Source organism: Brachyhypopomus gauderio, chromosome 3, assembly GCF_052324685.1.
Source record: "Brachyhypopomus gauderio isolate BG-103 chromosome 3, BGAUD_0.2, whole genome shotgun sequence".
NCBI classification, from domain to species: Eukaryota; Metazoa; Chordata; class Actinopteri; order Gymnotiformes; family Hypopomidae; genus Brachyhypopomus; species Brachyhypopomus gauderio.
The window spans coordinates 9342598-9355928 of NC_135213.1; the positions used below are offsets into that span (position 1 = coordinate 9342598).

At 42.5% G+C, this 13331-nt stretch overlaps 1 protein-coding gene across 1 annotated transcript in view; it reads right to left on the minus strand.

The window, feature by feature from the left end:
* The window catches only part of LOC143510226 (ras-related protein Rab-37), a 48046-nt gene extending 40677 nt beyond the window's left edge, over positions 1-7369 (minus strand). The window contains exon 1 of the mRNA XM_076999354.1: positions 7237-7369. Coding sequence (XP_076855469.1) covers positions 7237-7305 — 69 coding nt within the window. The 5' untranslated portion in view covers positions 7306-7369. The remainder of the gene's footprint in view (positions 1-7236) is intronic.
* Between the last annotated feature and the right edge of the window lie 5962 nt (positions 7370-13331).

Consider the following 13331-nt stretch of genomic DNA (forward strand, 5'->3'; position numbering starts at 1 on the left):
AGAGCACTGTAAAGGTTTGTAGTGTTCATGAAAAGGAAGAGTTTTAGTTCTATGAGTAGTTTTCACAATGATCTTTGATGATTTAATAAATTTGTAATGCTGATCATCTGGATAGCAAGCCATTGGTTGCTTTGATTTTCATTAGATGGTTGTATCTGTCTAAAGAAAAAACTATTTACCAGTCCATGGCTATGGCAACAGAGATCATTGGGTGGGTGACAAGCTGTGCTGCCAATTACATTTCCCTATGAACTCAGAACAATATTACCCACAATTCCAACCTACACTTTGTTTTTGGTAAAAAAATCCCTCCATGTTTTGTTTTTTAGTTTTTAATGGTTCTCACTTTGTATTTTCATTTTTATTTTTATTCTTGGGGGGATATTTTTTATTCTTGTGAAATATTTGCACACAATGGTTCAGTGTAATTCCTAGGTCTACGATATCTAGACAGATAACATATTTTACTAGATCTTACATTTTGCAGAAGCAAATGTTAAGTAAAGTAAAGGTTAAGTAAAGTAAATGATAAGCAAAGTAAAGGTTAGCGCGAAGTAGAGAAGATGGTTTAGGAATTGTAGCAGATGCTCAAGAGCTGGAAATGGGGAATGAAGTAAAATGCGCACAAGGCACAGTCAAAAAGATTATATATATATAATGTTGACTCCATAGAACACCCAAAGAACATATCTTATTACTTACATATCCTAAAACTTAAACAGGAATATTTTGTAGGTTCATCATGCTTCCATGGACAAATGGTCCATCAGTCATCTGTGCCTGTCCGTGTGTGCACTGCTGTCATTGAGAAGACCCATGCCACACCCCTGACCTGTGCTAACCTTGACCTGTGTGAGGAAGGGAAACGCAGGCTTCCTTCCTGAGAATGTTCACGGATGCTGAGACGCAGGGCCTGACGGACACAACTGTGTTTATAGAAAAACAGGGCTGTGTCACTGCATCTCCACCCATACTTCATCAAAACAATCGAAGATAAACGACGGAAGAGGAGAACATGGCATGTTTTGTGTGGTTTCTTCATGCTCACAGCACTTTTCCCACAATCCCCACACTGTTACCTTAGGACATTTTTTTCACTGTAACTCAGGAAACATGCAACAACTCTCTCAGTGTACATAAAATACAGCTTTGACTTCATCAAGAGAGACACAGAAGTGAACAAATTTGTGGTTTGTTTGAGCAACATCAGTTGAGTCCAAGAGGAGACAGGAAAGCAGCAGGACTTATTATGCTAGCAAATCAGTACATGCAGACACAGTATGATGGGTCGGTTGGTTGTTGTGTAACTAAAGCTTAGAAAGCGATCACTCAAACACGCCAGTCATCTGTCATAAATATCATGATCTGGGACAACATTCCACTCTGATGCTGTCACTTTGGCAATGTTAGTACAGGAACAGCACATCTACAATCCACTTTTATCAAATGTCAGTACTTTTTTTTCATAAAGACTATATACCTAACTTTTAGATGTGTTGTGCAAAGCTTTGTTGTCCAAGAAAAGACACAGCAGCAAAGCCGTACCTGCATAATCACAGATGTGCACATGCATGAGTTATTGTGGGTTTGTTTCCAGTATGTGAATGAAGATCAGATCACATTTTTGAAGTCATCCAGAAATCCAGATAACTGTCCTGCCTCCATGTGTTCGCAGCTCTTTGTGTTATGTGGTATCAGTAATTCACGGTGGAAATCTTACTGGAAACCAGAATGTTTTTGCTTTCACAGTATTATTCTCTGATAGGACTAGCTCCAAAACAGACAGGAGAGTAACACTCAGAAATTGGCCACAGAGCCAAGAACTACAGAACTGATCCGTAAACCACTGGACAAGTGGAGTCGTTTCCTCAGGGCAGTGTGTATTACTCATGGCAGTATATATTTGGCATGGGACACTTTCTCCTCACAGCTTCCTGAAGGGATGTACCAGTTTGGGATTGTTGGGGATTATTCTTGTAGCTAACATGATCACAGACACTGCCACTTTAAATCAAAACATCCAAACAGGAAACTCAGGAATGTAATAAGATATTTAAGGAAAATACAATAATAAAGTAATTTAGCATCTGTGATACAAATTTCATATTCCATTTGTTATGACCTATAGGAAAATAGGTCTCTGGCCCGGATAGAGAATTCTCGGCATTCAAAAAGCCAAACGGCACATTTTCAGTAATTGCTAATTATAATGTTGATGGTAGTTTGTCTCAGCATGCAGTGGGCATCCTGCCAACCAGAGTAACCTAACTCATTGATCTGGCCACGTGTAATCCTGTGATATCGGATGGTGGTGTTGAGAATGAAGCTCATGCTCGTCAGATGATCTATCATGGGTTTGTTTTCTCTTTATCCATAAATAAAGACATGGACACACACACGCACACATGCACACACACACACACACACACACACACACACACACACACACACACACACACACACACACACACACACACACACACACAGCGGTGAGGGCACTCAGTGAATTCTGGGCCCACCAGGCTGTGTCTGGTGGGTGTATTTATAATGGAAGCTGCCTAGCCTTGCATGCCAGGGATGGTTTGCGTATTAGCAGACGAGCTAGCAAAGGCCAGCTGAATTCCTGAAGCCCTCAACGTCTCACACACAAAGCTGCATGTTGTCCTGATGCTCCCTGTGTTCTTCAGTTCCTCCTGTTGTTGCACACAGGCGCACACACGCCCAGACAGTCACTCACTAAATCATAAAACATAACACGTTTCAGTTTGTGTCTAGTAACAGAAACCTATCTGAACAAAACCATCATCCCTTGTCATTATTCGCCCTTTTGGTTTTCAGTGTGAAGCATCAGTCAGCTATAGACAGGAACTTTCTGGAATACCCAAATGCTCGTTAGAAACAGCAAGTGGAAAGGATCCATATGAATCACAAGCTCAGAGCCAAAGACGGCATGTGCAGCCAAGACTTCCTTCTGCAGTATCATTTCACCAGGACAATAAAGCCACAGGCCTGGGCTCCGGTTTCTGCTCACTTCCCCTCCACTTACAGTACTGCTCAGCACTCTGAGCTGGATCTGCCCACGCCAGCATCTGCCCCCGCCAGCACAGTCTCACTGCTCTGCACCTTGGGCTGGATCTGCCCCCGCCAGCATCTGCCCCGCCAGCACAGTCTCACTGCTCTGCACCTTGGGCTGGATCTGCCCCCGCCAGTATCTGCCCCCGCCAGCACAGTCTCACTGCTCTGCACCTTGGGCTGGATCTGCCCCCACCAGTATCTGCCCCCGCCAGCACAGTCTCACTGCTCTGCACCTTGGGCTGGATCTGCCCACGCCAGCATCTGCCCCGCCAGCACAGTCTCACTGCTCTGCACCTTGGGCTGGATCTGCCCCCACCAGTATCTGCCCCCACCAGCAACTGCCCCAAAAAGTATCTGCCCCCACCAGCACAGTCTCACCGCTCTGCACTCAGGTCTCTGCTTCACACAGCGTCTGATCTTAACAAGGGAGCAGCAGCAGGTCCCTGTGACAGCCCAGCACCCAGAAGAAGAGCAGCAGAAGAAGAAACTAATGTATTTAGCTGCTTATGCTTTTAAACACAGAGACAAATTGAACATGCAGAACGCACATTTGTTTCATTAAATGATCAATTCCAAAGTTCAGGTTTAATTAATAATTTTTCTTTAGAATTATTTTATTTCACTTTCCATTATTATTGCTGGTGTTCAAAATTCATTATGCTACATTTGTGTTTGTATCTCCACAGATGTTGCAGGCTCACATTAATACAATACACTTTAACAAAATTGTTTTAAGGAAAAAAATTACTGATTGCAATGGATATTGTAATATGATCTTAATACTGGAGAAACGTAATGTTATAGCAACGGGAAGTAATTATTACAATAAAAAATAATTGTAAAAATTATTTTAATTACTTTTTAATGTCATTGCATGAAAAAACAAAGAAATCAGGCATTGTTAAAGCTAAAGAAGCAATTTATGATTCAACAAGCCGAATATCAAGTTTGTGTGTGTGTGTGTGTGTGTGTGTGTGTGTGTGTGTGTGTGTGTGTGTGTGTGTGGGTATTTGTGTGTGAGGAAGTGTCTGATTATCTCAACTGATATTGTGTGTGCACACATTTGTCTATATGTTTGTCTGAAGTGCCATTTGCTCTTGCTAGCATGACCCTGAACATTTTGCCATCCACTCTAGAATGTTCAGAATCCGGAATCACCAGGGAAACACATGCATGTGTGACATGTGTGACAATTGGTTCCATTCTGCACCAGGACATTAGGCACAGTCCAATAAGGGTGTGTATACACAGACAGACAGAACTTACATCTCTGGCCACCATCGTGAGTTCTAATTGGCTGTGTTCTGCTGAGGGGTGGGGCACAGTCCTGCCCGTGGTTTCCTATGAGAAGGGGACCACTTACACTATTTCTTTCCTTCCTATTCTTACTGACTTTCTCCAGTCAGAGGTCCATCTAGCCCTCTGCTGGGTCACAGGGCTGACCACAGGGTCACAGGGTCACAGGGTGACGGCATCTGGCAGACATTTGCTCAGGTTGCTGTTTGACCAAAGAAGGAAGCACTGTATCAAAGTCACATATGTCAGAGAGCCAAATCTAATGCCACAGGAAATGTTTGCTTGGCTTTATCTGGAGTTCACATTTCAGATTGTTTCTTGGCCTCTTACTGACTCACTGACTCTCTCACTCTCTCACTCTCTTTCTCACTCACTCTCTCTCTCACTTTGTATATTTTGGTCTAACTCACTCATTCTCTTTCTCTCTCTCTCTCTCTGTCTCTTTCCCTCTCTCTTTCTCACTCTGTATCTTTTGCTCTGATTCCCTCCTATTCTCCCTTGCTCTCTCTCTCTCTATCTCTCTTTCTCCCATGTCCCCCTCTCTAAGCTCCTTATCTCTCTAACACATTCTCTCTCACTCATTTTCATACAAAACCGCACTCAGTCCTGATGTAGGATGATGGTATTCCTGTAGGACGAGGAGCAGTTTGCCGGACAATGTCGTGACTCTTCGCAGTACAGCCCTGCAGGGAAGGGTGACGCTCTGCCCTCTTTGTGCTGCAGACAGTAGGCAGACACCATTAAAACACTCTAAACAGGGAACAGAGACCCACGCCATGACGAGCCTGGTGGATGGATTTCTTAGTAAATATGAACTGGCTAGTTCTATATCTATTCTGAAAACATAACTGGAATTCCCTGATTCATAAACATGGAGTATTCCATGTGTCTACCATCCACTACATACAAACAGCTTTTAGTCAACTCAGCAGACTGCTATATCCTGTTTACAGTTTTTATTTTATTGAAATTTTCATTCAATTTACCAAAAATGAATCTAAAAAAAAAAACAAAACATGGTAACTACTCATAATGGGACTTTACCTTCAAACACACACACATCATCAATCAAATGCACAGTGACTATGGCCCTTCAGCTAGATTTGAGAACAATCAGTTTTGAATCAGTTTCATGCAAGATGGTATTGAACTGTCCATGATTGCAGTATGCTGTCACTGAACTACTCATGGAAGTGAATATTGCAATGAACACTGATGTTCTTAAATATATAAGCAGTTAGGTTTAGGGTTGGCTTTTATTTAAACTGTAGTAGCATCACAGATATGTCCATCATATTCACTCACAGACATGTCCATCATACTCATCGCTCACAGACATGTTCATTGCATTCACTCACAGACATGTCCATCATACTCACTTACAGACATGTCCATTGTACTCAGTCAAGACATGTCCATCATACTCACTCACAGACAGGTCCATTGTACTCCTCATTCACAGACATGCAGGCCTACATTGTCCACAACAAAATGTGTAATAGCTGCAACACAGTGAGTAATAGCTGCAACATAGTGAGAAATAACTGCAATACATTGAGTAATAACCACAATACAGTGAGTAATAACCACAACACAGCGAGCATTAACTGCAACATAGTGAGTAATAATCATAGCACAGTGAGTAATTGCTGCAACACATTGAGTAATAATCACAACATAGTAATAACTGCAACACTGAGTAATAACCACAACACATTGAGTATTAGCTGCAACACAGTGAGTAATACCTGCAACACAGTGAGTAATAACCACAAAATAGTTAGTAATAACCACAAAACAGTGAATAATAACCACAACATAGTGAGTAATAGCTGCAACACAGTGGGTAATAGCTGCAAAACTGTAATAACTGCAACACAGTGCAGCTGTCAGTTCCAGGTCTCTGTGGTTCACTGTGGATATGAGAGAACACTTTACAGCACCACAGAGGGGCTCACCGAGTTGGGGGGGGGACCGGCCCATCTGCCCCAGGGGCAGTCTCCTCTCTGTTGGGAGACGTGAAGCACCGGCTGCTCTTGGGTGGGGGCATATGATATTACAGAGGTGCTAGCGAAACCATCATCACGGGTTCAGGGTAGCACAGTACTGTCATACTCTGGATAAGAGTGTCTGCTAAATGTGGTTGATGTAAATGTAATGTAAATGTAATGTGGTTCACCCTGGCATGATATTACAGCACATGGTACAGCAGCGTGTACTTTAACCGGCAGACATAAAACTACTCACTTCACACGTGACGCTCATATTACAGTTACACTCCCTCTCTTTCACTCTCTCACTCTCTCTCTCTCTATCTCTCTCTCCAGAAAGGAGTGCCTTTGTGGGAGGCCTGTTTTGGCTCTGCAACTTGGAAAAACACAAGAGTCTTGACAGCTAGAGTTTCACTGCATAAGCTGTACAGAGAAAATCAACTAAGAGAGAAAGAGAGAGAGAGAGAAAGAGAGAGAGAGAGAGAGAGAGAGAGAGAGAGATAGATAGACAGAGAGAGAGAAATACCCATAGATATATAGCTACATCCAGCTACAGAGAAAGAGAGAGAGAGAGAAAGAGAGAGAGAGAGAGAGAGAGAGAGAGAGAGAGAGAGAGAAATACCCATAGAGATATAGCTACAGTACATCCAGCTACAGAGAAAGAGAGAGAAAGACAGTAGTCTACAGAGAGAGAGAGAGAGACATAGAGAGAGGAAGACAGTAGTCTTTCTGCAAGAAAGCATGCATGCAAAAAATTTGAAGCCATGTATCTGTGGTCACACAGGACACCAGTGGGGTCCAAGCCTGGGTCAGCCTGCAGTGAGCAGTGTGGTATGACACCTCATGCACCACAGCATAATAAATCCCACTCTACCTTCACACACTGATTCCACCGAGCTGATTCCACCGAGCTGATTCCACCGAGCTGATTCCACCGAGCCATGATTGCTGGTGTAGAATTGACATTGCAAGACGTTTAGATTTCAACTCAGCATGGGCGTTTTTTCAGAATGTTCTGAGATGCAGAAACTGAATGCCTATATTTGTTCTAACACAGAATGTGTGCATGTCATCAGTGTCATCAAGGGTGAACTATTATTAGGGGTCCAAGCACCACAGGTGCTGAAACCTGCGTAAGTATTAGGGCATTTCTTCTTCTTCTTCTGATTCTCCCCTTAAGACTAATCACGCATAACAAAATGTAATGCACAGACGAAGTTGTATGCTCAACATTCTTCTTCCATATTAATCATTGGCTTTGCTTGAATTATAGTAAGATAAATACATTTTGATGTTTTTTTTTTTTTGCTCATTTGCATAGTGCACAAAACCTTTTTTAGTTCTAGTGTTTCACACAACCAGCATGAGACAGACAAGAGTCTGAACTTCAGTAAATGTGACCTGTGAAACAACACTTCAATGGCAGGGATGCATTTAATGCATTTACTTAAAGAGCATCAATCTTCAAGAAATTTAAGAAAATATTAGGGAATGTGATTTTGAGATAATAAATGAAAGCTGGCCTGTGAGGACCAATAGAGGCCGCTATCGCAAAAACTGCTTCTCACCAACCATTAGTATGATTAAGTCAAAACTTTGCTTGTTACACCTGTGGGCAGGCTTCTATCAAGACACTTGATGATGGTGATGAAAACTACTAAAACTTGACCGCTATTTGCCATAAAAATATCATTCAACTTTTGACAGGCTGAGCATTGGTCATTCAACATGAAGCTTGAATGGTGTGTACAGAGGGAGACTTTTACAAGCCTCCAAAATATTACAACATTTGGGCAAATGGAGTGCTATTGCTGGGCTTACTTAGAAATACAAGCATATACCTTTTAAATGATTACCTTACTGTGTTCAAATCACACACTCCACAGTGATTTTGCAGTTACAAGTAACTTTTCTGCAGTAGCCAATTGTTTACACAACACACTTTCCAAACTAGTCCAAGGATGTTCATGCAATACCATCAAAAGTGGTATTGAAATACTTCAGAGAATCTGAAACTAAATAATTATTAAAAATTGTTGACCTTTTGACCCTACGCAGTTACAACACATTGATCAGTACTAGTATGACTTTTCTGTTTGATTTAGCTGAAATTAGATCAGAACATGTCCAATATTAACCACATTTTGCAGATCTTAAAAATATGCAGAGGTCAAAGGTCAGGTTTGGATTTTTAAAAGTACAACCTTTCAGGCATTTGGATTCAGTTTGAATCATTGTTCAGAAGGTAGGAACTGGGTCCTCATCCTTATCAGTCAGTCAGTTCCTGTCTTTAGTTTCCTATAAAACAAGCATACTTTCCTCAAATTTATAAAGGGAATTTGTTATTTTAAAAGTTGAAGGAACAGCAGTTCCTTTGCAATGTGGCCCTATGTGATGCATAAAAATGTATGTTGTTGTTTTTATTATTATTTATTTATTTTTCAGACAAAATAAATACAAATCAAAGGTTGTCAGAGCAACACTCATAGCATTTGCAGTCATGTGGGAGAGCGTGTGAGTGGTATAGCATTCCTGTATTCTAAAAGAAGTGATCTACAGCATGGCCTCACCACACAAGAGCTGCTGTCCTCTCCTTAACTGTATATACACATAGCGTAGCTCGCATTCCCAGCTGTTGGTCCCCTGTCTGTCTGCTCTGAACTGAAGTGCTAAAGACCTCTGTGGTCAGTCGAATGCTCTAATCAGGCCCAACACCTGACAACATGGTCAATGTATGTCTATGTAATGAATGCCAATGTAACAGTGCTGTCAGATGGAAATATGTGTGTAGGATCCTGGACTCTCTTTTCAAGAATGAATTATTAAATGTTTGCAGAAACTTGGGTTATTGAAATGGGATCAAAGGTGAAGTTATTATTTCACCACCATTAGTACAAAATATCAGCTTAAATTGACTGGGTTACACCCATATCATTTCAGCCTGTGTATAGGGATGTTAATTATTTATTTCAGTCCACTCATTTGAAAAACTGGCCTGGGACCTGGGATAAAGAAGAGGCACACTGTTGTCTCTGTTTCCCTCAACGTCCCTCTTTGTCTTCTGGGAAGTGAAAAAAAAGAATGAAAGAGAACAGGATGGGTGTTGTGACAGACAGCGGTCTCCAGGACTCAGCCCTCACTCCTGCCCTCTGTCCTCTGTCTCAGAAAATGAGCAGCTCTGTTCTTCTGTCGAGAAATGTCATTTTGAAACAGCCGAGGAAGAACCATCTGGAAGCTTATCAGGAGAGTCTCGTCTGGGCCCGGCGAGCATTTCAGGACGGGAGGCTGAGGAGGAACAGGGTGTGAAGAACAGCAGGCATCATAAATGTCAGAGCTGGACACAGAGCACTTGTGACTGAGCTCTGGGTGAGGATGGTTCCAGATCTTCTGTCTTTTGGCCCTGGGTTCAACCAGAACTGAGGAATGTGGGGAAAAAGGGGGGGGGGTGGTTTAATACCAACATGCTTCACACAAAAGTGACTTTTCACTGACAATCAGCCCTAGTGTTCATGCTGAGTGGAAGCAGAACGGTTCCTGAGATCAGACTGTCGGCACGTTCACACAGCGGAGGCACAGGCTGTGCTCCACACCACAACGACTATTTATATGCCAGTGGACGGCAAGTGGCCAGGCGTTGTAAAGCATATTAATCCAGATTTATTTATGGAGTACCATAAACTAGTTTTATTTCAGTTGCCGTGAATAATGTCCAGTTGCATTCTGTAAAAATTCTGTTTTTCAAAAGCACATTTACAGCTGTTGCAATTGCAAAGTCAATTGAGGGAAAGCCATATTGTAATCTCTGAAGACTCTATGACCAGTTCTGTTGCACCCACAGCCTGGAGCAGGTCAGAACAGTCACTGGAGGTTCCAGTTTTTTTATGGACCATAATGTAAGCATGTAAGTGAGTCTTGGACCGTAAATGAATATAACGTGAACACCAGGCCACATGTCCTGCTCTCACCCAGTTCTCACTCCTGAGGGGCAGAGACAGAGTGCTGTAAGAGGGTGTGCCTGTAACTCGAGAGTGTGCTCATAAAATCATCTGACACCATAAGCACTGATTCCCTTGACCATTCAGAATACATGCTGAACCCTTTTGCACCTGTTCCTGGTTAGAGTGCGCTCATGTGAATGTATGATAGGTGGGTGCATGTAGATTTGTGAGTTTGTATTTAGCCTGTGTATGTGTGTACATGTGTATGTATACACCAGTGTATAACCTTATATAACCTACATATAACCTTCACATTCAAAAAGGACTGAATGTAGCAAACAGAGTTTGCATGCTAATTGGACACAAGAGGACACCCTGTGTGTGTTTGCTTTGGTCTAGGTCAGTACTGCATGTTGACATGGGAGCACACACAGTGCACCAACCTCTGATTCATCATGCAAGACTTCTCACCACGGCAACGGGTGACCACATGCTGGCACAGACTGACCAGGGCAGACCTCACAGCCCAGGAGTGGGTGGAGAAAACGCCTCCACCCTCAGCTCTGTAGCAAGGAGTTATGTGAGGGAGTTATGTGCTTTGGATCATCATTCACGCTCTTCATATGACCAGTACTCTCTCTCTCTGTCTCTCTCTTTCTCAATCCATACATCCATCCATCCATCCATCCATCCATCCATCCATCCATCCATCTTTATGGAGTAGAGATGAACATGAAATCCAAAGTAAAGTGAGTGGTAGAGAGCAGGAGAAACATTGGGTAAGACAGAGTAAGAGGAGAAGACAGAGTAAGACAGGGCACGTTGTTATGTGTCGCACTTTCCACACAGTGGCCATTCACTGGACATGTGTGTTCTTTACACAGACATTAGAGAAACATAAAGGTACCAAACACCTTTCCTTTCTTACTTATTTTATTAGTCATCATTTTTATTTATTAGAAACACCATGTTTATGTTCCTTTCCTCTTGACTTACACTGAAGCTATTTCACTGAGTCACACACCCACCAACACACACACACACACACACACACACACACACACACACACACACACACACACACACACACACACACACACTGTCCCTCTGCCAGAACCTCAGCCTGACTAAGGGTACAGCCATATGGGCTGTGCCCCCTCGGGTCATGCCCCCACAGGCCACGCCCCCACAGAACATGGATAACTGCTTTAGAATCATTAAATAAACCTTCTAAATTTGATTCCAAAAATCTACTATTTTAAATGTAAAAAAAATATTGAATTAATACAACAGGTATCATTAATATTCAATTAAACTGATACATATGACACAGTTAGAAAAGCATTATCAGTAAAACAAAAAAGAGAAACAAGCCTGTATTGTGGCGATTGTGTGTATCTAGCACTAGCCACTTACACAACATAGCACATCAGAAGCCTCATTTCATGGCGCTGATGTAATACTTGCTTCTGTTTTTAGACTTAAGTGTGTAACCTAATAGTAACATTTGTTTTGCTACATGTGAAACATGATATAATTTTACAGTGTCCTACAGCTTTGAACTCTATTCTGAGCATCTGTGCTTGAACATTCTCAATGTGTGTGTGTGTGTGTGTGTGTGTGAGAGAGAGAGAGAGAGAGAGAGAGAGAGAGAGAGAGAGAGAGAGAGAGAGAGAGAGAGAGAGAGAGAGAGAGAGAGAGAGAGAGAGAGAGAGAGAGAGACTCTGTTGGATGAGTCATTGTTTCCATAGCTTTTAATGGTGCTGAAGGAGATGAAAATGTTAAGTTACTCAACACAGTGCACTGCTGACTGAGAACAGCTTTCTGCAGTAACACTTAACTACCTACAGGGGATACTGCCATGAATTCCACTGCATATTTAAGTGAGTGAGCCAAAGGAAACCGTGAGTTTCCAACTTTGTATAATTTGCCCTTTGGTTAAAACATAAGATTTATGGATTTTAAAGATTTTAAAGCATTACATTTACTTCACATTTAATTCATATTTTTATTATAATTGTAAAATTATTGTTTAATAATAATTTTATTTGTTTATTATATTGTTTATTTTTATTTTAGTTTATATGGAATAACTACAAGAAAAGTTATGAGGAAACTTCTCATATTAACCTATCGGCCAATCATCAACCCTTTCATACTTCTAGCTGGGTATGTCAGGTCAGGGAAGCACTTAGCAGGGGCGTGTTGCCTCCCTGCAGGAGCGGAGCAGACTGCCATTAGCACCTGCCTGATTTCCAGAGGAGAATTGAGCCGGAGACGCGATGCTGCACTCATGGGGGAATCGTTGGAAATAAAGTCTCTGTCCACGTGAATGCTAGAACACATGCTCTCTGCTCTGGATCAGAGCTTTCGCAAGAACTGCGCCCTTTTCATAGCTGCACAGAAACTCTGGAAGCAGAGGAGAGATATGGCACAGGATATCCTGCATGTGTGGTAGGAAATACACCCAGCTCTGCTCAACCAGAAGGTTCAGAGGTCAAAGACAAATAGAAAGTGTATGATTGACCTATCTTACAAAATGTCAGTGCTCCTCCCAACAAAGGTCCAGTTATGCTTTTATCCTTTATTTCATATCCACTTCTCATGCTAATAGGAAAGACCCCATGCATGCCTACGTCTCAGTGTGGCAGCAGAGAATACTGAACCCACAATGCAGTGTGAAGGCCTGGACCCTTCTAATCCAGACGTCTGCTGACTGGGCTTGCTGGAGCGCTGCCTGGTTGTGGAGTGGTCAGCCGTACGGGGAGCGTGACCGGCCTGGCGACTAATGACCTGCCTCCCCCCACTCTGCCTTGGCTGGAATGTGATGACAGGCAGAGCAAACAGAGCCCTGTATTCAGACTGAAAGAGCCCGGGGCATTGGCTCACTCTCCCCTCCCAGACCCAACGCTGCCAGACAGGTGCTCTCCAGCGTCTCAGCACGGCCTCCTGTGCTCCTCTGTTAAGAAGAGCCAGAATCAGACTGTAGGTCTGGAAAATACTATGGACAGACACAGACAGGACCAATGAC